Consider the following 26512-nt stretch of genomic DNA (forward strand, 5'->3'; position numbering starts at 1 on the left):
CTCCACCAACACCCACTTTCCTTCTTGAGATATCATCCCATGAAACCACTGGAGGTACAACACCAGCCCTTTAACCTCCTCCTTTCTCAATAATGAAACCTTTTTGCCATTTAATCTTTCTTGCCTTCCACCCAACCACTCATATTCCTTTTCCTCACTTCCTCTGCAGATTTGAACTTGCTGATTGCAGACTTTTTTTATTCTATTGAAAGGACATTAACCTGAAATATTAATGCTTTTCATTCCTACACAGATGTAGTTTGACCTGGAGCATCTCCGGCAGCCAGTACATTGTATCTGCATTGATAATAGCTTAAATGATCAATTAAGAAAGCAACTGCTGAAAAATTGGAAACTGTTTTCATTATTCAAGTATGGATTTTATTATAAATAAATATGGTATCTGTGTAAATGTTTTTTTCTGCTATGTAATCAAGGCATCCAAACATTATTTATAATGACTACTGTATGATTTGCTTTGAATTCGTAGAACCATTCTACGGGCATAAAAGTCTCTGTATTCATCGGGAAGTTCCTCTAGTGTCTTTAAGGCTCGGTCCAAAATCTGCATTGCTCGCGAGGCTGCTGTGGGATCCTTGTTTCCATAGGTGTCTGTTTTATCATAGCAGTCTGCTGGAAGGTGTTTCCAAAATACATTCACACCCACCCCAAACTCTTTAGCCAGGGTGTTATGAAACCACAATGCTGTAAAGGATAAATAGGGACTTAGGTGATTGCTTAGGATGTTATTATAAAATAATTGAAATGACATGGTTGTTTATGGCATGTTAAGCTTGTATAAGTAATGAATTTGGAATCAAAATAATATTCAATACAACTTATTTCAAGACAATCATAAAGTTGGCATATTGTGGCACTGTTACTTAATCAATGTAAAATGTAGTGAGATAACAATTTACATTCTGTAGCCAAGATGGAACTTTGCAATTCCAGACTTTTTTTTGTCAAATCCAAGACAATAAACTCGTAGAGTGTCTCATCAAAATGGGTGCTCACACAATGAACTAAATCCAAAAGCAGGTAGCTCAGTTCCAACGTCTGACGTCCCAATAAAGAAAAACTTGAAACATTGTTGTGATTTGTACCACACTGCATGCAGTCACATCTGGGTATGGCTGAGAATCAACAAATTGTAAAAATATTTCTGATGTATTTCTAATAAATTTAAACTATTGTTGGGGCCAGATGAAGAAGGGCAAAGTCTTGTGGACCACTTGGCTTGCCCTCAGAAGAGTGAGTCAGGGATGAAACAACAATGTATATAAAATTGTGAGCAGGCTACAACCACTGTTAGGGGTTAAGCTAATTCACTCTAGCTTCAGCATTTGATTGGCTGTGTCAATTTGCACCCATCATTGCCGGCGGAACTGAGAATCAAGGCTATTAAACAAACAGCAGTTTAATTGATGACTTCGTGTTTGGTGGGTGAGGAGAAACTACTAGGATTCTAAGTTTAATTCTTGATATGACATTTCAATTTCTGCCAATACATTTTTTTTCAGGTAACTTGGATCAGCAACTTAAGGCCAAGGTGGGTAGGTGGATTGTAATTGTAGGTGGAGAAACAATGCGAAAGCTTAGAGATTTCTACAAACAAGAAAAATGCACTACATTAAAATTGTTAAGAAGGTGCAAAGATTAATCTGTTTAACTAAAAGAAATAAATGTACCCATTTATAAAGTGTTCTTTACCAAAAGTTCTGAAATTTTCCAATTTGGTTGGTGGGGACGGGAGTGAGGGGTTTTGTGCAATCCTGTTGATGTTCACACATGGAGTGAAGGCTAGCAACTGGCCTTAATAACAGCAAGTCATGCTTATGAAAACAAAATCTATTACAACAGGGATGCGTGTTGAAAGAATCACATGTGAATTGCAAAGATGCAGTAGGTGACACGTACATAATAAGGAGATATATGGCCAGGCAAGGGGTAAATGTTAGCGGAAATATTATCCAATTTACTTGTTTCTTATCTAAATAATCCCAAAGAATCCTTCACCTCCATCTAAGAAGGGAGATTCACCTTAAAGACTGCACTCCTGACAGTGCAGCATTCCTATAGTACTGCACTAAAGAGTCATACAAAATTTTTGTTTTCAGGATGAAGTAAGGCAAACTCATGATCTTTTGACACAGATGTAACAGTCTGCACCTTCACATTGTTTTAACAGCATTCAGCAGAGTCCTTTATGATCTCATATTATTAAACATGATACAATATTTTGTTGGCCTATTTTGTTCTAGCAGATTACCTGGAATGAAAAGCACATCGCCTGGCTCTAATTGACATTCATAGCACTGGGCTTTAGCAAACTTTGGATATTTTTCTAAATCAGGAGAGTCCACGTCCAAGACTTCAGATTTATCACCTGCATAAAGTTAGAAAAAATAGTGAAAATCACATACTATAAAACTATAAACACATTATATATACATCACAAGAAATTACAAGAATTACCTTTATAAATTTAATATTAAAATGTAAATATACAAAAGGATTAATTTTGACTCCACACATGTTGTACTGTTGCTACTGGAACCAGAAGCAGTCCCAGAATTGAATAGATATTTTAGTGAGACTTGGGGTGCCTTCAGGGAAAATAAAAGCATCACAAGTGAATGTGGGTTCAGAAGCCTGCAAGGAAGAAATAATATTTTGTTTTTATGTTCTGTCTTTTTTTTTACTGCAACCACATCTTTAATCTTTATCGATATAAATTTCCTTCAATTGATTTAAATACGGATCTTATTTCTATTGGTGTTCTTTACTTTTAAAGGTACAATATAGAAAATGTACCATTTCTCTTCCCTTTGAATACCATTTTTGTTGGTACGTTCATTTCTTTATCATTTGTTGTTTTAATGTGGCAAAGTTCTGATGAAATATTGCAATGAAATCTCAGTATTTTTAAGGGCATTACCCCCATAAATTATATTTTCTTGAAGATTTAAAACAAAATTTATCTGAAAAACTGACACAATAGTCATTGGATCACAGGACTAAGTCATTCAGGCTCTTTAACATGCTGATCTGTGTTCCAACTGTCCCAGTTCCATATTCCCAAGTATCCTTCTCTAGCAAAAAATCACCAATCCCAGAATTTAAATTAATTTAGGTTGTATCCAATTAATTTTTGTATGGGAGGCTTCCACTCCTGTGTGGAAAAGCGTAAAAACTTGACTCCTAAATGTGACAGGATGGAGGGCAGGTCAGATTCTAATGGTAAAAGGTGAGAAAGGGTGGCGAAGATTTCTGGTTAACGATCCCTCACTGCCCTCTCTCAGCCGGTACAATCACTGCCTGGAAGATTATCAACATTAACTGTCGCCATGAATGCTGCTTGTCCTGCTTAGGGCAGAGAAGGGTGGGTGGCGGGGGTACCTGACAGAGGTTCGAAAATTATGTGAGGCATACATAGAGTAGATAGTAAGAAACCTTCTTCTATGACAGAGGTGTCTAAGACCAGAGGGCATAGGTTTAAGTTGAGGTTTGGAGGGCATTTGAGGAAGAATTTCTTTACCCAGACGGTGGTTGAAATCTTGTGCGCTGGCTGAGAAGGTAGTGGAGGGAGGTACTCTCACAACATTTAAGCAAGTGGACAAGCACTTAAATTGCCAAGGCATTTTAGTCTGCAAACCAAGTGCTGGCAAATGGGTGGTGGGCCAAAGTGCCTGTTTCTACACTGCATGGCTCTATGACTCTCGATGAGTAATATTTTCCTCAAATTATTTCAATAATGATTTGAATTCAAACTGCCATAAATTAGATCTTAGGAGCCATTCTCCACATGATTCTTCAGTCTTCTGATTCCAAAGATGATTTAGATGTGTTCAACCAAAAAAAATATCTGTAGGAATTTAAATTTGTTGCACACGTTGAAAAAAAACTGTAAAGCATGAAAGCACTTAAGTATGGAGCAATAATCCTGTCTTTACACGGCATTTAAAGATACAGTATTATGAGATCAAGTTAATTATGGTTCTTACTTGAAATCCTATTTGGCAAACTATTTCTTTTGTTCAAATATACATCACTTCAAAGGAAAGTTCTGTGTCAGTTCATAAATGTATTATTGAGACAAACACTTGGTGGTACATTGTGCATTTAATTAAAAATATACAATTTTTTAAATCAATTTTTTCACCCACTGCCACTTTTGAAAGATAGTGATAATCAAGTTAATTAAAAATATAGAATATGATGAGCAAACACGTTAACAGTGAACATTTGAAAGGCGCTTTGTTTTTATAACTGGTGCTCTGCCTACCATGAATATTCATCAAATACATGAACAGTCAGTAACTGGAACTAAATATCCCACAGAACACCCCTACAATCAATACACTTCCTTGTAATGTGCAGGTCAGGCTTGATGATACTTAATTTGAAATGAACTATGTTCTGAATTAGAATCCAGTAGGATCTAATGCAATACAATTTATACCATAAGTATCACCTGTTAGGTATAAATAAGGTGCATCTCGAGGGCTGAACAGCACCACTCGCTTCCTTCCTGTCACTTGGATCAGGAGGTTATCCATAACCTGTAGGAGACAATAAATTGCAAACAATTATTTCAGAAAGACTCATATTCAACCTTATAACAGTGGAGGTGTTGCTTTGTCGAGTCAGCTGTTATGTTTATTGAGGTCTTAGTTATACTCTACACTCAGCAGGGACAGATTACAGTCTTCATTAAGGATTGTTTTATACTTTTCCTATCAAGCTATTTTCTAAGATGAAACAAAACTTTGTTGGTGAGAAATGAAAGCATCTAGCAAATCCCATGGAATTTGGATGGGTACTAGCAAATAGTGAGAAGATGCTCCTTCTGAAGCACCATATACCTTATTTCCTTATGACATAGGAGGAGGCCATTTCTGCCCATCGTCCATACCAGAACAGAGCAATCTTATTCCCCACTAGTTATCCCTAAAACCTATTCTCACTCCATTCCCATCAATTCCCCTCTCCCCCCAGATTCCACCACTCAGCCCAGTATGCAGGTGAGTCGTAGAATCTGGGGGGAGTTGATGAGAGTGAGGTGCAGCAGCTAATCTAGTTAGAGAAATGGGTATCAAATATCTCAAGCAAATTCAAACATCTAACATTTGGGGTAGACAGTGAGATAGTTGTGCAAATATAACTAGCCTCCAGTAAATAAACAATAAACAGAAGCCTTAAAGAGACAAGCAACAGTTGGGTAAAGGCCAGATACACCAAAAAAGCAAGAACCCAGCAAGATACTGAAAAATATTCAAATGATATTTAATAAAACTGAACAGCTGCATATTAACAAACAAATTCAAAGTGAAACTGGTGATGAACACTAACATTAATAAATATCTATATTACAGGTATATTCCAGAGTTTAAAATAATTCTATACCATTGATGTATTTCAATATCTAAAGGTTAATAGTTCTTTCAATTATTTTCTTTTATTCCCAGATCTGTCTCTTTTTTTTTGAAGCTGTTGACTAAATGATAGCAAAATATTGGCAGAGAAATTCACCAGCATTTAAATGAATAGGTGAAGTAAGTTATTCACTAAAATCAGACTGTGTGATTATAGAATCATTATAGCCAAGTCTGACCCAGCTCTCAATAATGATGTGTACTTTAACATGCATTTGCAATGACTAAAAGCAGGAACCAGGGTTAATTTTCCCCTCCATAACCCTTGTTGCTCTTCAAATGGGAGATACAACTCTATACCGACTAAAAACAAAACTTCTTGTATTAGCCTCAAAAATCTACAGAGGGTGCAGGGAAACTCTGGAGGTATGATGGTCTGGAGGTATGATGGTCACAGACCTCCACTGTTGTTTCCATCAAGACTTCCACAGGGAGAACCTTGGGTGTCTGCTTACAAGATCTTATGACTAGGAACTGGAGGGGGTGGAGGAATACGGGTAGTGGATGTCAAGTCTGCAAGGTCTCCCTTCCCTCTCTCAGGGAGAATAACTAGCAGTCCACTTAGAGCCCTGGCTGAACCTTGATCAATATCAGGGCTGACCATCAGCCAAGACCCCTGAGAGAAGCTTGGACAAGTTATCTCTGACATTCTGACGGGGTAACTTCATTTTATGTCGTATATTCCAGTCGTGAATCTAGTAGTGAGCAAGAGGAGCTTCTTTCCTTACAAGGACAAAGGGTAATTCTTGCACATGTCCACAAACTGGAGGCATTTGGATCCAATCCAGTCTCCTCTTGTTCCACTGGGTCTTCAAAAAGTAAAATTAGCCCTTCTGCTTGAGCTCGTTTCCTAAGCAATCTGATGTTATGATGGTACATTTTACGAACAGAAGAAATATCGTTCTGATGTTTCTATAGAATGGCACTATTAATTGGACAGTGTTTTGTACTAAATAAACAGAACCCAATATTGGAGCAGGAGGTAAATATTCTATTTTGATCTTTATATAATTGTAATTTATGTTGTTCTTGTCTGTAATTTCAGAATCATATTGTTGCTTTTTATGAGATCATAAAGGCCTTTTTCCTGAATTTATTCCCTTCCCTCTGTGATTCATTACTAATATGAAGCAAGAAGATTGTAAAACCTGTTAAACCACCTCAGGGAGATATGTAGCAATGTGGCATAATCAGACGAATATGATAGATGAAATAGAAAAGGCATGATGATTTTCCTATTCCCTAATATTGGTTTTGTATTCTTTTGAAAACAGCATTATTATAATATCATTGAAATTCACAGCAGCCATTAGCCAACTGTATCGATGCTAGCCAAAAAATGCAATACAATTTAGTACCACTGCCCAGCTTTTACTCTATACATTACAGCACATCAAGTAATCAGATAACTACTTTTTAAATATGACGAGGTCTCTGCATTATTCAGTGAACCCTGACCTCCAGTAGTCTCTCTGGGTGAAAAATTATTTTCCTCAATTTCACTTTAATTGGTCCTCCTTAAATCTACACTTTCCTAGTTATTGATTTCTCAATCAGTAAAGGAAAACTACATAGCCTCCATGGGCTTCTCGTAATTTTATATCTCTCATTAACTTTTTCTTCGGGCTTCCCTACTTGAAAGAAAACAATACCAATGTAGCCCACCATAAAAATATTGAATAAGGAACTTAATACTGAGCAATATCATTTCAGTTTTCTAACTTGGCAAATGGAGTAATGCTTTAGGTGGAAGCACTCACAAAATAAACCACTTGTCCTTTATCTTTGCTGCACATAGTTTATTTCGTAGAATTTTGTTTGCAAGAAAACAGATCTGTGCAAACATCCTGAGGAGATGTGACATTTAAGTCTGAGTGGAAGATCTCTTTCAGCTGATATCAATAATATCCAAAAGGCAGCAAGTGTCTGGATTCAAAGACCATAGATGTCTAAAGGCTTTTTGAAAGCAGACAGCTATTTCCTAATTCTGTCTGACATCCCACCGTAGGTTATAAACTCAGATGAAGAAAAAAGGTGCTAATTATTCTTTGACTGAGGTTACTAAGTGAGAATGAGGAAGGGCAAACTGCATGATGACTTCATCTTAGGTGGACCTGCGGGGGCAGGGATCAAGGATGACTTGGTTCTGTATGTTCTGAGGTCATTGCTGAGGCCAATATGTGATCTGCAGACTCTAGCATAGAGGGTGTGGGGATGGCAGAACAGGGCAGATAACTTGGTGGGCGATGTGATCATTTAGCCATTTATGCCTGCCTTCTCTTAGCTCCCAAAAAAGGGATTTGAGATTCTCAGTGCCACCCCAGATGCTACTACTCCATGTCAAGTGGTCATGGGCGAGTTGGTGGGGATGTGGCCTGGGAGAGGATGGTGACCTTGGTTCACATATCCTATAAGTGGATTGGAGGGTTTTGCTCCAAAGGTATGGAAAATAATCTGCATTTTCCAGGGTCTCACCACAGATCTTTATTGTCGGGGGGGGCCATACTGTGCAGAAGGGATAGGTTGGTACAGGACATTTACTTTGTGGATGTTTAGTATAACGCCCATTCTCTTGTATGCGCCAGTAAGTGAGCTGACAATGACTTGGTGCTTGACTTCCAAACAAACGTGTATAACATTGCCTATGTATTTCTGACCTGATAGAAATATACAAAATTATGAGAGGCAGAGATAGGGTAGATAGTCCGAATCTTTTTCCCAGCATGGAAATGCCAAAGTTAGGAGGACATAGGAAATAGGTTTAAGGTGAGAGGGTGAAAGTTTGCTGAAGAGGCATTTAGATAGACACGTGACCAGGTGGGCAATCGAGGGCTACAGGCCATGTATAGGCAGATGGAATAAATTAGATTGATATCATGGTCGGTGCAGACGTGGTGGGCCAAAGGGCCTGTTCCTGTACTGTAGTGTTCTACATTCTACGTTCTAATGCAGCTCAATGACAGAGTTGGCATAAGAGGAGATGATTGAGGAGGGTTCATGCAATGACTTTTCTTATGGCAGACAGCAAGGAGATTCCTCTGACCTCACAGCTACCAAAAAGAAAGCAGCCTCCTTTTGAATTGCCTAATAATGTTCAAACTGGTATAATTCACTGTATTAACATATGGTCCTTGACCTGCAGTGTCAGTACATGTCTATTGCATCAACAGCAAAATCAGGAAAAAGAATCATAGGTCTAAAGTGGGACTGTTCACCAATGACTGCACCATGCTCAATTTCATTTGTAACACCTCATACAATAAAGCAACCCATGCCCGCGTGTATTAAGACCTGGAAAATAATAAACCAATACCAATATTCAGGCATCTACAGTGACAGGGGATTCAATAGTTAGGGATCAGATAGAATTTGTGCTGCAACATAGGTTATTCAAGGATGATATGCTGCTTCCTGATGCCAGCATCAAGGATGTCAATTAAGTGGTTGGGGAAAATCCTGGCAGGGCAAGATAAATAGTCAGGATTGTTATCTATATCTGTATCAATGACATAGCTAAAAGGAATGATAAGGTCTTGCAGGGAGATCATATGGTGTTAGGAACAAGATGAAAAAGACCTCAAAAGACTGTAATCTCCAGATCACAACTGGTGTCATACACCAGCAACTACAGAAACTGGAAGACTGTGGAGCTGATGAGATGGTGCAGGAGGGAGAGCTTTAACACTTCTGGAACTAATTTAGGGGAGACAGGACCTGGGCAGGTCAGTCAGATTGCATTTTAACAGGGCTGAGACCAATATCCTTGCAAGAAGGTTTATTGGTAACATTAGAGAGGATACAAGTAAATTTGGCAGGGGGCTGGGAATTTGACATCAGTTTCAGGAGAGAGAAGGACAACGTTACATGCAAAAGCAACAGGGGTTTATTCAGTGACTTTGGAATGCAGATGAAACAGAGATTAAACAAAAGGCAACAGGGAGGATTGGCGGTGTTTAATACTACATATTTTTAAACCAATAAAGCCAATCCACTGAGGGCATGCATTGTCATGTGGGAGTATGACATCATGGCCATTACTGAAATATGGCTTAAAGATGAGCAAGAATGATAGCTCAACATTCCTAGATACAGGGGGTTTCAAATGAGATAAATTATTTTGTTTAAAAAACACTTCAGAAATACTGGTTAAGGAAACATTAACAACTGGGAAGGAGGAAGACATGATAGTAGGATCTACTAATGAGGGAACATAGATTGAATTGAGAAACTGAAAAGGAGCAATCACATTCCTCAGAGTATCTTTTAGGCCTTCCTCTGCAACACTGATTCACCATAAAGCTGTCATAGTCCACAGTTCCACTTTATTCTCTGCCCTACTCAGTGCTCCAACAGACAACACTTTTCATTCTTTTTAGGATGTCAAAGATCACAAACTTCAACAGCACTTGGATTTCAATATCCTCCTGAACTTTCTCCTCCACTTTACTCTGACCCCATCATTCACTCCAGTTCCACCCCCTGCCATGTTTTCACCTTCTCATCTTCCAATTCCCCAATCCCAACATGTTCATCTTCAAGTAGACTACAGACAGGGGTGACATTAAGGAAATGAGGACAGCAACAAGGATGCATGAAAGTATTGCCACATAAAATCAGAGCCCGAAGATATTTTATAGATACATAAAAGGAAAAAGTGCATTGGAAGCAAGTTATTCCAGCTAATAAAAGTTGTCCAAGTGTGGAGGTACAAGATTCTAAGTGAAAATCTTTTGTCCGTCTTCACAGAACATTGGTTGATGCAGACCTAAGGAGGAAGAATGTGAAATATTGCAAATGATAACAAAGGGAGAGAACATATTCAAGGGTCTGGCATGATAAAGGTAGATATATCACCAGGCCTTGATAAAATATACAAAAAGAAGCAAAGGAGGTATTGAAGGTTCTGACCATTATTTTTCAATCCTCATTGGCTACAGGTATGGTGCTGGAGGAATGGAAAACTATCAAGGTTTTATAAAAGCAAGAAAGAAATAGAATGAATAACAACAGACCAGTAAACCTAATACAGGTGGGCAAAATATTGAGACTTGATTTAAGTAAACATTTAGAGGGATGTAGATTAATTAAAGACAGACAGCATAGATTTGTTAAGGAGAACATGTCTGATGAGCTTTAGTGAATTATTAAAAGAAGCAACAAGAAGAGTCAATGACAGTAGCACATGATGCAGTCTACATGATCTCCAGTAAGGTATCCTTGAAGTTCCACAAGGCAAACTAATCAGGAAAGCAAATATCTATGGAATCTAAGAGAAAGCAGCAAATGCGATTTAAAATTGGCTCAGTGGCGGGAAACAATAGGTAATGGTCAAAGTAGATTTAGTGACCAATGAATCAAATGCAGCGGGGTCCTGCAAGGCTTAGTGTTAAATCTCTTCCTTGATATGGTACCTTTTGATAACTTGGATACAACTGTTCTTAAAAAATTTGCAGATGATATAAAAATTGGGCATGTGGATGGGAATAAGGAAGAAAGTTGAAAGCTATAGAAAGGAATCAACAGACTAGCGTGGCAGGTTAAAAAAAATTGGCAAATGGAATTGAATCCAGGCAAGCATGAGGTAATGCATTTGGGGAATGAGAAAAAGAGAAGGGAATGCAAATGATTGAGTACAGGAGGGGGCTGAAGCAGAGGGCCTATGGAGTAATTGAACTGTGAAGGTAGTAGAACAGGTAGAAAAGACGTATAGGAAACTTCCTTTATCAGCTGAGACACTGAATTTAAATCATGCCAGAACTGGATAAAACACAATTTAGAACACAGCTCGAATATATTTCTGGTCACCTCAGCAGAGACAGGATATGACAGCAGCAGGCCTAAATACTCACACCTGCAAGTTTGCCTCCAAGTCAGAAGCTGCCCTTCCTTGGAAATATGTTGCCATTCCATCATTATCACTGGGTTCAAATCCTGGAAATCCTCCCCAATATTACTGTGGGAAAACTTTCATCAAACATACTGCAGTAATGCAAAATACGCTGGCTTCACAGGGCTATATGTTTTCCATTAAATAATAAAAAGTTAATAGAAGGTTTTTACATTACAATGCATTAGTCATGTCACATTCATCTTTAACTGATATTGAGGCTACCTACATCATAATGAGTCCAGAGCTGGAGGCCTGGTGAGCTAATTCGAAAAACACTGGAGAAAAACTGTTCCTCGTCAAAGAACTCTGGAATATTGATGTCCTCAGCCAGAGATGGGAACTGTTTTGTGATATCTGCAACATCCTGTTTTAAAAAAAATCGAAGAAATTTGTTAGGCTACTTCTTTGATACAAATATACCAGAATTAGCTTTGGGGCAAAACAATCATAATAAAACAAAATTAGCAAAATTATTAGAATTGCTGTTAATTTATGTCACAAATTTGAAATGCCTTTCCAAACCTGCAGTTAGAAGCAAACATTTAAAATCAAAGCTCAATTATTTTATATATCAATGCAATCAATTATAGCTATTATTTGATGAGTACTTCAGTTATTTTAAACCATATGTGTTTTTAAGAGATTAAAAGAACACTGGAAACAATATTAAATGCTCTTAACATTTTTGAAGTCGCAGAGCAAATGTTTCAGCACAAGCTTTCAACAGTCCTGGTAAAAAAGTGGAAAGTATGGTAACACATGCTTGTCATCTAACATTGGTCATTATGATTACAAACCCCTCCAAATTTCCTTAAATGTGGGCTCTGTAAGGAATTTGCAAACTTGCATAAATAATCAGTGCTGCATGAAGGTCTTTGGATTAAGAACATTCAGTATTACCCTGGGCATTCCACACTGCCTATTGATGGGTTAAAATAAAAATATAAGAAAATGCGTGGAGAATTTGGCTCTGCAGCATTAGAGAGCATCATATAAAAGCACACTGCACTCACATGAAATATATAGATGAAATATATACATAATATATTTCATCTATAGTCCCTTTTGTTATATTGTATCTAACCTTTGTACAAACCAGAAAATACAGCTGTTTCTATTTATAAAAAAATACTACCTTGATGCACAAATAGTAGCAACTGCCATTGTCACATAGTAGCACTCAATCACAAAGTTGCTTGGATAGTTTTGATCGAGTACCATCAGCCCTCTTAACATTATGATTTACAAAGTCTGACACTGTCAGTGGGGTGGGCTTTTCTTTGACACGTCCCTAAATCAGCTGGCATTTACAATGTGGTGAATTATAGATTTTTACCAAATTCCTGTCACTCCATAAAGCCATAAAGCCCTTCTCAACCCAGGTCTTTAGGGCAATTATTTTTAATGCTTCTCATACATTTTGTTTTCCAATTGACAAATTTCCTCCAAGCATTTTACAAACAAATGTCAACCCATCCTGAAAAACTGCCGTTTTAAACATATTGTTTGAAGCAACTTAAAACTTAGGTCAAAATTCCTGTGTACCAAGGAGGACAATTTGGGTGTTCCCAAATCAGAAACCATGGATGCACTGGGAGATCCCATTCCTTACTGAAGTCTAAGACTGTGGCGTTCAAATCAGGTGACCCTGACCTAAACAAGAAATCAAGATACGACCTCCGTAAAGCTATCAGAGATGCCAGGAGACATTACCAGTCCAAATCGAGTCCTAGCCATCAGTTGTGGCAGGGCTTACATGCTATAACGGGCTACAAAACGAAGTCAGGCAGCATCACCGACAACAGCACATCCCTTCCTGATGAGCTTAACGTATTCGATGCAGCTTTTGAACAGAAGGGGATTGGAATGTCACCACCCACCCCAACAGCCTCCAATGCACCTGAACCCAGAGTCACGGTTGTGGACGCAAGATCAGTCTTCCAGAGAGTGAACCCACAGAAAGCATTTGGCCCAAATGGTATCCCTGGCTGTGTCCTTAGATCCTGTGTAGATCAGTTGGCGGGGGTATTTGCAGACATTTTTAACCTCTCCCTGCTTCAATCTGAGGTTCCCACCTGCTTTAAGAAGACCACTATCATCCCGGTGCCTAAGAAAAAGAAAGTAACATGCCTTAATGACAACTGACTGGTGGCTCTGACATCCACCATCATGAAGTGCTTCTAGAGGTTGGTCATGGCATGTATTAACTCCAGCCTCCCAGACAACCTCGGCCCACTACAATTCACCTACCGCCAAAACAGATCTACAGTGGGTGCCATCTCCCTGGCCCTACACTCAGCTCTGGAGCATCTGGACAGCAAAGACACCTATGTTAGACTATTGTTTATTGATGACAGCTCTGCCTTCGATACTATAATTCCAGGAAAACTCATCTCCAAATGCCGAGACCTGGGACTCAACACCTCCCTCTGCGACTGGATCCTTGACTTCCTGACCAACAGACTGCAATCAGTGAGGATAGGCAGTCACACCTCTCCACACTGGTGCCTCACGAGTCTGCATCCTCAGCTCCCTACTCTCTGCTCTATACACTCACGACTGTGTGGCCAGATTCTGTTCTACAAGTTTGCAGATGATACCACCATAGTGGGCCGTATCTCGAATAACGATGAGTCAGAGTATAGGAAGGAGATAGAGAGCATAGTGACATGGTGCCAGGACAACAACCTTTCCCTCAATGTCAGCAAAACAAAAGAGCTGGTCATTGACTTCAGGAAAGGCATGCACCTGTCTACATCAATGGTGCTGAAGTCAAGAGGGTTGAGAGTGAACATCAACAGTGCTGAGATTGAGAAGGTTGAAAGTTCCTAGATGTGAATATCACCAATAGTCTGTCCTGGTCCACGTAGATGCCACAGCCAAGAAAACTCACTAGCACCTCCACTTTCTCAGGAGGCTAAAGAAATTTGGCATGTTCCCGGCGACCCTCACCAATTTTTTACTGATGCACCATAGAAAGCATCCTATCCAGATGCATGTTGGTCTGGCAACAGCTCTACCCATGACTGCAAGAAACTGCAGAGAATTGTGGACACAGCTCAGCATATCACAGAAACCAGCCTCCCCTCCATTGACTCTGGTCTATGCTCCTCGCTGCCTCAGTAAAGCAGCCAGCATAATCAAAGACCACACCCACCCCAGACATTCTCTCTTCTCCCTCCACCCATCGGGCAGAAGATACAAAAGTCTGAAAGCGTGTGCCACCAGGTTCAAAGACAGCTTCTATCTTGCTGTTACAAGATTATTGAATAGTCCCCTTGTACAATAAGATGGACTCTTGACCTCATAATCTACCCTTGTTATGAACTTGTACCTTATTGTCTGCCTGCACTTTCTCTGTAACTGTAACACTTTATTCTACATTCTGTTATTGTTTTACCTTGTACTACCTCAATGCACTGTGTAATGAATTGATCTGCATGAATGGTATGCAAGACAAGTTTTTCACTGTACATGAAAACATGAACTTAAAATACATTTAATTTTTTTATATATACAAATACAAATGCTTATGTGATATATTTAAATTTTATTAAGCCTCGTCTAGAAAAAAAAACCTGCTGAGTTGCTTTTTGCCCCTCTGGCCATTGGATCCTTTATTATCTCCAAGGTTTTGAAAAAGTATTTTTAAAAAGTTAGTAATAAAGGTAATATTCAATCTCTTATTTATATTGCACACTTCTCAAATCCTTATGATAAGCTAAAATACAAAATGTAATTGTCTGAAACATTCTGATAATTACCAAATATTTCCTGACGAGAAGCAGATACTCTATTATAGAAAAATGTGGAACTGTTTACTATTTCCTTTGTGTTTGTGCACCTTTTAATAACAGATTCATTATCTTTGACCTTTGAGAGCTTATCAATTGTGTAGTCTAGTTACTGTATTTGAACTTGATTCAAAGAAATGCTAATTATCAGCACAGCACATTGGACTGATTACAAACATTTAAAACAATTGTTACACAAGTCTATTTTAATAGCTTGTAGTCAAAACTAGATAGCACAAGTAATTTCAAATGGGAGTCTGTTAGTTCAGTCAATGGAGTCTGGGAGATTTATCCCGTCATCTCGCTGGATAAGAAGACTAAGGTGGCTACAGCTCTAGTCCCTGAACTATGCATTAAGTGGCTCACAACAACCAGGTACTAACAGGGCTCCACAACCACAGTCAGCATTGCTGGAGATCAACATCAGCACTGCTCAGTATCTGTTCAAATATTTGGATACTGTAACCTGGTGCAAGTTTAGCAAGGTAGGATCTGCTCCCACTGCATAGCTTGTAACAAAGAAATCCTGCAGGCACTAATTGTTTAGGTTGACAGCATTGCCAGAAATGTAGGATAACTTAAAACACTGGATGACTCAAATAAAAAGAGAAAAGAAAATTAGAAAAAAAATACAAGGTAAAGGTTTAGGGATTGCAGGCTGCAAAATGTTTGTGTTTTTAAATTCACTCACCTTACGTGGGTCTACTCCTAATGACCGCAAATAATACTTTTCATCCTGAACACAAAACAGTTATTACATTAGTCATAAGGGCATTCAGCTCATAAATCTGTACAAGTTATGAGATTAATTAAAGATTTATACATTGAAAGTTACGTAAAAGTTCTGGGATAAAATGCTCTGCAGTCTTGCCCTTTCCATGACTGCTCCCTGCAGAATTCTCCAAAAAATCATTAAAAAAAGATACATAGGCCTATGTATGGAGAAAGTGAGCATAATTAAGTCTCTGAAGACAGTGCACCAAATTTGTTTTAACTTCAACTTCAAATTTAATGTAACAGTAAAAACAAAAATATTATTCAGATGATCATTTCTATGCAAAACAATGCACAACAAACTATAAGACATCTGGAAAATAATACCAATGACAAACAGGGAAATGCCACTGAAGTTAATCAAACTGATGAATTTCCTGCTCATCAACATATCATTCAGATTCAGTTTTGGACTTGGTGGAGGGTAGGGGGAAAGCATTTGCACACATGACATTTGTTGCCTCAAATTAGTTCCAATTTGATGTTTGTTTGGAGCTTTGCTATTTTTCAATTTTAAATCTCAGTTATTCTCCTGCAGCTCTACCACAAGGTAACAGCAGAGCCACGTAGACTGGAGTACCCTTGTACATCCTTTCACGTGCTCCAGTTTGCATCAAGTATTTTAAAGTTAGGCAGGAGAAAGAAAACCAGATGACACATCTGTCTTTCCTTCCTACTGCAAGATCTCTTAAAAGAGTCAGAGAGATACAGCATGGAGGCAGACCCTGTGGCCCACTGAGTCCACACTAACCATCAACCACCATTTGCACTGATCCCAATTTTTGTTATCCCACATCCTCAGTTGTTTGTCCCCAGTTTCTACCACTCACCACACACTAGGAGCAATTTACAGTAACCAAGCTTTTAAGCACTTTTCACTTTTTAAGTCAGTAAATGCATTTGAATTGTTTTTAAATGTCTCCGGCTATCATTGTAGGGCCTCAGCGTATGGTGCCTCAGGTTTACTCACCACTGAAACTTGTGGGGGTGAAGGAATGGTGTCAACTCGACAGCTATCTATCTACATGAAGCAGGCATGGACCACGGGGGTAACGAGTCTGGCATTTGGGCCAGGTACCCGTAGACCTGTCCCATTAAAAAAAAATGTATTTGCAATTAATAAAGATCAAATTTTAAATTGGGGGATGGCATAAGATAGGAACTCTCAAGAGCTGATTGAGAGAGGTTGTTTGCAAGTAAAGGGACATCTGGAAAGTGGGAGGCTTTTGAAAGTGAGACAGGGAGTGTTCAAGGACAGCAGGCTCCTGTCAAAGTGAAAGGCAAGGCTGGCAAGATAAGGGAACCTTGGTTGAAGAGAGATGTTGAGGTTCTAATCAGGAAGAAGGAGGAGGCATAGGCAGCTGGGATCAAGAGAGTCCCTCGAGGAGTATAAGGAATATAGGAGTACACTTCAGAACAAAATTAGGGCAAATAAAAGGGTCATGATATATCCCTGGCAGATAAGATAAAGAAGCCTAAAAGATTCTGTAAGAACATTAAGAGAAAAAAAAGCTTATTAGGGAGAGAGTAGGTCCCCTTGAGGAATAGGTCTCCCTGTTGGAATCTGTGTGTGGAGCCATGGGAAACGGGCAAGGTCTTAAATGAATACTTCTCATCTGTACTTACAGTGGAGAAGGACGTGGAAGATAGTGAGTTCAGGTGAGGGAACAGTGATTTCTTGGTGCAAATCAACATTACAATGGAGGTGGTGTTGGAGGTCTTTAAATGCATAAGGTGAATACATCCCTTGAACAGGTCTATCTTAGAATGTCATAAGAAGCAAGGGAGGAGATTGCTGGGATCCTGGCAGAGATTTTTGTATCTTCCTTAGCCATGAGTAAGGTATTGGAAGACTGGAGGACTTATGAAGGATAAGCCAGGTCAGTGAGCCTTAGATCAGTGGTGGGAACGTTATTGGAAGGGATTCTAGAGACAGGATTTATTTTCATTTGGAAAGGAAAGGACTGATTAGGAATAATCAGCATACATTTGTGCATGCAAAATCATGTCCCACAAATTTGATTAATTTTCTTGAAGAGGCGACCAAGAGGATTGACAAGGGCAGGGTAGTCAATGTTGTCTCCATGGACTTCAGTAAGGCCTTTGACAAAGTCCTGCATGGTATGCTGGTGCGGAAGGTGTGATCACATGGGATCCAGGGCACGTTAGCCAGCTGGATACAAAATTGCCTTGGTGGAAGGAGTCAGAGAGTGATAGTGGAGATTGTTTTTCAGATTGGAGGCCTGTGACCAGTGGTACAGGGACCAGTAGATTGGGTCCTCTGTTGTTTGTCATATATATTAATGATATGGATGAGAATGTACATGTCATGATTAATAAGTTTGCAAATGACACCAAAATTGGTGTTATAGAAGACAGCGAAGAAGGTTTTCCAAGGTTACAACAGGATATAGATCAAATTGGAAAATGGGTAAGGGAATAGCTGATGAAATTTAGTTCAGACAAGTGCAAAATGATGTATTTTGGGAGTTAAACCAGGAGATACACAATGAATGTCAGAACCCTGGGGAAAGTTGTTGAATAGATAGATCTTGGGGTACAAGTAGATAGTTCCCTGAAACAAGCAACGCAGGTAGACAGGGTGGGGAAGGCGGCATATGGCATGCTTGCCTTCATAAGCTGAGGCATTTAGAGTTGGGATGTCATGTTACAGTTGTACAAAATGTAGGTTGCACTTGGAATATTGTGAGGAATTCTGATCGCCACACTGCAGGAAAGATATGATTAAGCTAGATAGTGTGCAGAAAAGATTCACAGGGATGCTGCCTGGATCGGAGGGCTTGAATTATAAAGATAGATTGGATAGACTGAGTCTGTTTTTCCTCCAGCAAAGGAAGTTGAGATGTGACATAACAGAGGTATATAAAATTATGACAGGTGTAGAAAGATAGATAACCAAAGTCTGTTTCCCATGGTAAGGATATCTGAAACTTGAGGGCATAGGTTTAACGTGGGAGGGAGGGGGTTTAATCAGGATTCGAGGGGTAGATTTTTCACACAAAGCTTGGTTGATATCTGGAATGAGCTGCCAGAGGAGGTGGTGGAGGCAGGAAAAGTAAAAATATTTAAGTGACATCCAGACAGGTACCTGAATGAGCAGGGCTAAAGAGGGATATGGAATTAATGCAGGCAAGTGAGATTGGTATGGATATGCATGATGGTCAGCACACACAAGGGCCTGTTTCTATGCTGTACAATTCTATGACTCTGGGACTCTTATTTTAAACTAATCCTTGCACACTCCATACTTCAGCAAACAGATTCAACCCCTAAGTTCGTACAGATATCAGTGTTATCTGCATGAGGTAGTAGCATGAGGTAGTATTTTTGTTGGTTCTTCACCATTTAATCATCAAAAACTTCTCTGCATTTCAACTGTGTCAGTAAACCCAATGCCTGATGCTTCTACAGTCAGGTATTTTCTTACAACACAGGAAGCCATTTCAATCCATTGAGTCTACACCAGCACAGAACAATTCCATTCCCCACCAGCTTTCCCTGTAACCTATTCTCACCCCACTGCCATCAACTCCTCCAAGATTCTACCACTCAGCTAGACACTAGGAAAGATTTACAATTGCCAAATTGATCTACCAACCTGCATGTCATTAGGATGTGTAAGGAAACTGGAAGACCAAGGAAAACACATGCAGTCACAGGGAGAACATGCAAACTCCACAAGGACAGTACCTGAGGTCAGAATTGAACCCAGATCACTAGCTGTGCCACCTCATGCTGCTAGCTAACTGAGAGTGCATTCATTCCCAAGTGTGAACTAGTGTTGAAGAAAAGACAAAGCAACTCTTATCACACAAAAATGGTTCCTCTTGGAGCACTGACTGGGCAGCATTGCGATGACTTTGTTTTTGCAATTTGCTTCTGTGGACCCTGTGGCCATGACTTTCCACTGAGCTTTTTTTATCATCTGAAAAATAAGTGGCCACTAGTTGAATCCTTAAAAAATTAATGGAAAGCAGGGGTGAAAAGGGGAACACGAACTTGGGTATCCCAGTAATGTCCAAAACTCAGTTGATCCAATTTTTTGTTGGTAGGATATTTACTCTTTAAAATATTTGTGCACACTTAGCTAATTATGTAAATATCACACAGTACAATTTCAAAAGCTGTCGATTCCTCCAAGCGTAAACTACAAAAGCTGCTTTAACCAGAGGGGAATTTATATTCAATTTATTGTTAGTTTCAGGCCTACCTTCTTAAACTGTTGCCAGTACTTTTTTTTAGTTGTTTTATCTCAACTGTCTTTACTGCTACCTTACCATTGGAGGAAGGAACTAACTTGAGCACTTAAATTACCATGCATGGAAGGCTACAGACCAACTGTTGGTAAATGGGATGTTACATGATCAGGGTTGACATGGTGAGCCCCAAAGGACTGTATCTGTTTCCACGATTCTAAAATATGGATTTCTTTCAAATTGCAGCATTGACTTGTACAATGAATGGTTTATTTTAGTACATTTAAAAAAGGCTGTAATAATACCTCTGATATGAAATATTCTGCATGAGTTGCCTCTGCTGCACGCTTCACAAAAACATCAAATGGTAAAGTTCTGCAAGCAAAAAAAAACACAAACTAGATTTTAAATGGACACTCTAGAACATCATTAAAGAAGATAATTGTTGGCCTCACAAGGACAAAGGTGTGAAAAAGAACAGGAAAAGACTTGCTATGCAGCCCATCCCTTTCCAGCAGGGAGGAAAGGAGCTCAAACTGGCTTCTGGAGATTGTGTTATAAATATCTACGAACCCACCAACCGTTTTAAAATCATGATATTCACAACGCTCTGACTTTTTCCACTCCCTTTTCTGTATCTTGCAGTAAAACCATGCTGACTGTATGAGCTGCCATTAGGCCAGAGGTCATGTCTCCTCAGTTTTAATCTAGTTTCATGCCTCGTAATTTATATTGATATTTCATTAGTTCTCCTTTTTCCTGATTAGTTCAAGTAGACTATCAACATGGACCACAAAAATTCTTTCAGCATTGGAAAGTTTACTATCATATCTTCTCGGTCTAAAAATTTAGAGTAAAAGCATCAGCTCCAAGCATGTCCAAACAGCCAAGGACATAAACAGAAGCAGAAGGCTGCCAATTGACTTCTTGAGCTTGCTCCGCCATTCAAAATATCCTGACTGATCTTTCACCTCAGTGCTGCTTTCCTGCTCAAACCCCACATCACATGATTCAATTAATATCCAAAAAAGTATCAATCTCCGTCTTGAATATACTCAATGACTGAGCCTCCAAAACCTTGGGTAGAGAATTCTAAAGATTTGCTGCCCTCTGGATGAAGGAATCTCTCTCATTTCAGTTCTGTAGAGCCAACTTCTTATTTTGAGAATGCTGGTTCTGGACAATTCAGCTGGGCAAACATCACCCCTACGTCAACTCTGTTAAACCCAATAAGAATTTTGTATGTTTCAATGAGATTACCTGAACTCTGGACAGTATATGCCCAAACTCCTTAATCGTCCCTTGTAGGATAAAACCCACCTCCCCAACCCCACAATCACAGGAATAAATCTAGTGATTGTTTGCTGCACTCCCTATATTTCAAGTATATCCATACTTAGATAGAGACCAGAATGTACACAATATTCCAGGTGTGGTCTGTCCCGAGCCCTATACAATTCCGGTAAGATGTGTTTACTCTTGTACTCAAATTATTCTGCAAAAAGAGGCCAACCTACAATTTGCCTTCTTAATTGCCTGCTGCACCTGTAATGTTAACTCCCAGTGAGAGATCCCTCTGAACATCAACACCTTTCAACCTTTCACCATTTAAAGAATACTTTGCTCTTCTACTTTTTCTACCAAAGTAGATTCCCTCACAAATTTTCTACATTATATTCCATCCACCATATCCTTCCACATTCACTTAATCTGTCTATATCTTCCTGAAGTCTCTCTGCATCCTTCCCACAGCCTGCACTCCCACCCAGCTTTTTACTTTCAGCAAACTTGAACATATTACACTTGGTCCCCTCATCCAAATAATGGATAGAGATTGTGAAAAGCAGAGAGCCTGGCACCGATCCCTGCACCACCCTACTGTCGTGGCCTCCAAACGCAAGACTGATCCATTTATTCTTACAGTTTTCCATTCCCTATTTATTCTTATTGTTTTTTTGCATTTAGCCTCACCCTGGCAGTGGGAGAGGCAGAGGACAGGCATGTCGATGTGGGAATGGGGAGGAGTTTTAAAATGGTTGACAACAGGGAGCTCCAGATGGCCATGGCAGACAGACCACATGTGCTTGACAAAGTGGGTGGAAACATCAAAGAATGATGTGCTGGATGCATAGGCTGGTGGGGTGAGAGGTAAGAACCAAAGGGACTGTATCCCTGTTCTCTCTGGGGGGGAGGTGGGGTAAGAGCTGAAGTGAAGAGGAGATGTGGGTGAGGGCTCCATCAACCAGAGAGGAGGGGAAACCCTGCTTCTTGAAAAAGGAGGACATTTCAGATGACTAGGAGTGAAAGACCACATCAAGAGGAAAGATGCGATGGAGACAGAGAAACTGAGAGAAAGGAATGACGTCCTTACAAGAGGCAAGGTGGGAAGAGGTGTAATCTAGATGTGAAGGTATAATCTGATTGTTCAGCACCAGGATTGCTTCCCAAGAAGCACTTATTTCACCTGCCCACAAATGTGTTAGCCTTGTCCCATTGTAATATTCGTGATGAACTTTATGTTTTCCATTCAATATATTGATAGGGAGTGGAATGGGGGAAAATCTCCAGAATCAAGGCGAGTAATTACAGAATTACAACACAATTTAAAAAGTGCTAGTTCAACGGCTACGTTGAGTTGTTGCAATTAAACTTAAGTGAAGCATAGGACATGTAGAGTTGGCATGTCCTGGAATTGACGCAGCGAGGTAAAATTATCATCATTGAATCTCCATTTACTCTGCGGTTATGTGCAAAGGTGGCATGGAAACAGATTGTGGAATATTATTAACAAAAATTTGCATTCCATCTACAATAATTTACTTTTAATAAATATGTTAATATAAAATGTATTATTTTGTATTATTTTCACTGTACAGAAATAAGATACATTTGAAAAACAATTTTAAACTACACATCATAACTGGAATAAACAAAAGCTGAAAAGGAGAATCCTTCAGATTTGCAATATCCCAGAGCACTAGAACATTCCCATTTGGAATCTTACTTTGGAAATTAAGACTTAAAGAGTAAATTGCTTTAAGTTCCATAAATAGCTTGATTCATCTCCCTTTTCAATGATCTCCTATAATATTCCCATTCAATTCAGCAGACGATAGACCTACTCCCAAGTTCAACAAAACCACTCTATAGGTAGCCAGAAGAAGCATGTGAAAGGGATTCAGAAAAAAAAACAACTCTGGAATTCCACCCATTTTCCTCTAGGAATTTCTTTGATTATTTTCTGGCTATTTTCCCAAGATGACTATTTTAAATTGGGAACTCACCAGTTCATAGCTCAGTTACGTTAAAATCTAGAATTTGATGGCATAAAACACATATAAAAAGTACTGAATCACAGCAAAACATAATTCTACCTACATTATTACCATTACTTTAAAGAACTTATAATCTAGCTGTGGCACCCTCTGTGAAAGGTAAGTTCAAGCCTTAAAGTAAAAAGGAAGTATACCTGTAGATAAAATTTTTGTTGATAAAATCCATCTGTGGTACTGAAGCAACATGGACTTTCACCTCTTGATTTCCTCCAGCTGTGCTCAGGTAATCCACTGTCCATTTTGATGTGCACGTGCCCAGGGAAATTCCTTTAAGAACTGCAGGTTTTCTCTGTTTAAAAAAAATGAACAAAATGCAAATTGTTGTCTGAAAATCAATCCACAATAACTAACCTAAAAAGGTGAGAGGGGAGACGTTTAAAGGGGATAAGAGGGGTAAATTTTTTTCACACAAAGAGTAGTTGGTATCTGGAATGAGTTGCCAGAGGAGGTAGCGGAGGCAGGAAAAGTAATAACATTTATGAGGCATATGGATAGGTGCTTGAATGAACAAGACATAGAGGGATATAAAATTAATGCAGGCAAGTGGGATTAATATAGATAGGCATGATGGTCAGCATACACATACAGCATTGGGCCGAAGGGCCTGTTTCTATGCTGTATGGTTCGAGGATTCTTATTTTAAGCTAATCCTTGCACACTCCATTTTTCAGCAAACAATTTCAACCCTTAAGTCCATACAGATATCAGTGCTATTTTCGTAAGGTAGCAGCTTGCCCCAATATTAATTTACAGAGAACAAATTAGTTTTGTTGGTTCTTCACCATTTAATTATCAAAAGCTTCTCTGTATTGCAACTATGTTAATAAACCCAATGCCCGATGCTTCTACCCGCTGGCTCTTATACCTATGGCAATCAACCAGGAACTGAAAATTATGTTGACAAAAGTAATGCCTTGATTGATTAAGAAACTGATAGATTAATAGAGATGATAAAGTAACTTAGATAGCTAACTGGAGTGATTTGTATGCTAAATGGTCCTTGTGCTAAACAGTGATATAAAATAACAAAACCAATCACATTAATGTGGCATGACCTATTTTAGGTCTCCTGAAAATAGGCATCCTGTAGAGCAATATTGTGGAAACTATGGCCCAGAGTCATGCTATTCACACTCCAGTCCAAATAACCCCAGATCCCCATTCTATTTATTGTTTGAATTTTAAAGCTATTTAAGGTTTGGAAATGACCTTTTACTCACATTATTAACCGACCAGAGTTTGTATCAATAATTCTTTTGTGAGTAGTTGAGGTTATGGTTTGAGAGAAAGAGCAATAATGTCATAGGAGACAATGCTGAGATTTATAAATCAACCAGCACACAAAGGAAGTGAGTCACATTCAAAGCAGTAACCATGACTTACACACACCACAGATGTAATGCAAGTAAGTGTCCTGCATCACAGTGTTTAAATAAAAAAAAATCAGAACAAGAGAATCTTTTAGTATTCAGGTATGGCAAAGTATAGAACTTAAGAGGAAGCAAAAGTTATGCAAGACCCTCCAGGCTCCATATCACCTACAAAAAAAACCATAAATTACTTTTAAAGATTATTTAAAAATACAGGAAATGTCATTAAACAGATAACAGAATAAGTGAAATCAGTGATATCACATAAAAGAAGAAAGGCTTGCATTTCATTATGCTTTTCAAGTCTGCTTTAAGATATCCCTAAATATTTTAGGGCCAATTTTAGAAATGTAGTCACAGTAACAAAGAATGCCAGCAAACTGGGCAGTTTAGCAGCATCAGAGAGGAGAGAACAGAACTGATGCTTTGGATTAATGACCTTTTATTAGATCAGAAGAGTGAGGTCCAGTATTTTAACTTGCAGAGACGGGAAAATGGAGAGAACGGAAGGAGTGTTTGTGACCAGGTGCAGACCAAAGTTGTCAAAGTAAACAGCAGATGGAACAAAATTACATTTGGCCAAATTGGAACATTACAAATTTAACAGAAGGTTCAGCCATATTTATGAAAAAGGAGTTTATCTAGAATTGTTAAACTCGTTATAGTTTCTCAAGAGTTTTCACTTGCCAAATCGGAAGATGAGGCCGAAAACAGATCAGAGTGGGATGACGAATTAAAGTGACAGGTGACTCCTAGCTCAGGGCCGCCTTTCGGAATTGGCTGGAGAGGTTTTGCAAAGCAGTCACCCAATTTGCATTTGGTTTTTCTGATACAAACGATCACTGATCGGCAATACATTAGATTGAAATAAGTGTAAATGAATCATTGCTCCACCTGGGAGAACTATTCGGATCCCTGGATGGTGGAAAGAGGAGACAAAAGGGGTAGGTGCTGCACCTCCCACAGTTGCTGGGGAAAGTGACATTAGAAGAGGAGCGGCAAGTAGAAATGGAAAGTGGATCTTTATCATCTGCCAGCTTTTAAAGTCACGGTTAAAATGTAACTGTTGCATTGCAAAAATACATTCTCAATTTCTAGGAATAAAAAAACTCTGGAAAACCGCTGGAATTTCGATTTAAAGCTTTTATCCAAGCGTTTTTGTTGCTGTATGGTATCTCTAAGACCATAAGGTACAGAAGCAGAGTTATGCCATTCGACCCATCGATCCAATGCATCAGCTGCGGCTTGTGCACATCAGCCGACGCGAAGGTCCGGCGAGCCGGACTTACCAGCGGGTAAACCTCCTGCAAAAACGTCTCCTTATCCACATGGTTGTGCACAGCCACCGGGGCCTTCCCGCAACTCTCCATGGTGGGCACCGGCAACAGGAAGCGCAGCAAGGGTTTCCATAGCAACCGCCTCAGGTCCGCCCAAAACTATCACCCCTCCACTCCCCGACTCTCAGTTCGGGGAAGGGGGGGTGGGTTAGAGAGAGAGTGAGGCTGATCCCCGGAAGGAGATTTAAAAATAAAAAGTTGGAAACTCTCAGCAGGTCAGCCAGCACCTGTGGAAGTAAAGACAAAATATAACGTTTCGGGTCGGAGACCTGTCATTAATGTCTGACACCTCCTGGTCGAAAGAGCGTCCTGTGTACAGGGCTCGGCGGAGCCATTGTGGGGTCGGACCCACGGCCG

At 39.3% G+C, this 26512-nt stretch overlaps 1 protein-coding gene across 1 annotated transcript; it reads right to left on the reverse strand.

The window, feature by feature from the left end:
* Positions 1 to 364: 364 nt before the first annotated feature.
* On the reverse strand, positions 365 to 26436 carry tyw5 (tRNA-yW synthesizing protein 5). The gene is made up of 8 exons (XM_052027134.1): positions 26108 to 26436; positions 23583 to 23737; positions 20419 to 20488; positions 15814 to 15858; positions 11555 to 11692; positions 4478 to 4565; positions 2273 to 2389; positions 365 to 705 (listed from the first exon to the last, which is right to left on the reverse strand). The coding sequence occupies exons 1-8, from the start codon at positions 26186 to 26188 to the stop codon at positions 449 to 451; spliced, it is 951 nt and encodes a 316-aa protein (XP_051883094.1). The 5' UTR covers positions 26189 to 26436; the 3' UTR covers positions 365 to 448.
* Between the last annotated feature and the right edge of the window lie 76 nt (positions 26437 to 26512).

The sequence above is a fragment of the Pristis pectinata genome, chromosome 1 (genome assembly GCF_009764475.1).
Source record: "Pristis pectinata isolate sPriPec2 chromosome 1, sPriPec2.1.pri, whole genome shotgun sequence".
Classification (NCBI taxonomy): Eukaryota; Metazoa; Chordata; class Chondrichthyes; order Rhinopristiformes; family Pristidae; genus Pristis; species Pristis pectinata.

Excerpts from the sequence above, each read along its gene's own strand:
- tyw5 (XM_052027134.1), bottom strand. The coding sequence starts at position 26,188 with ATGGAGAGTTGCGGGAAGGCCCCGGTGGCTGTGCACAACCATGTGGAT. Across the intron at positions 15,859-20,418 it reads CAGAATATTTCATATCAGAG|GATGAAAAGTATTATTTGCG; the intron begins GTATTATTACAG and ends TTTTGTGTTCAG. Across the intron at positions 2,390-4,477 it reads ACCTTATTTATACCTAACAG|GTGATAAATCTGAAGTCTTG; the intron begins GTGATACTTATG and ends AACTTTATGCAG.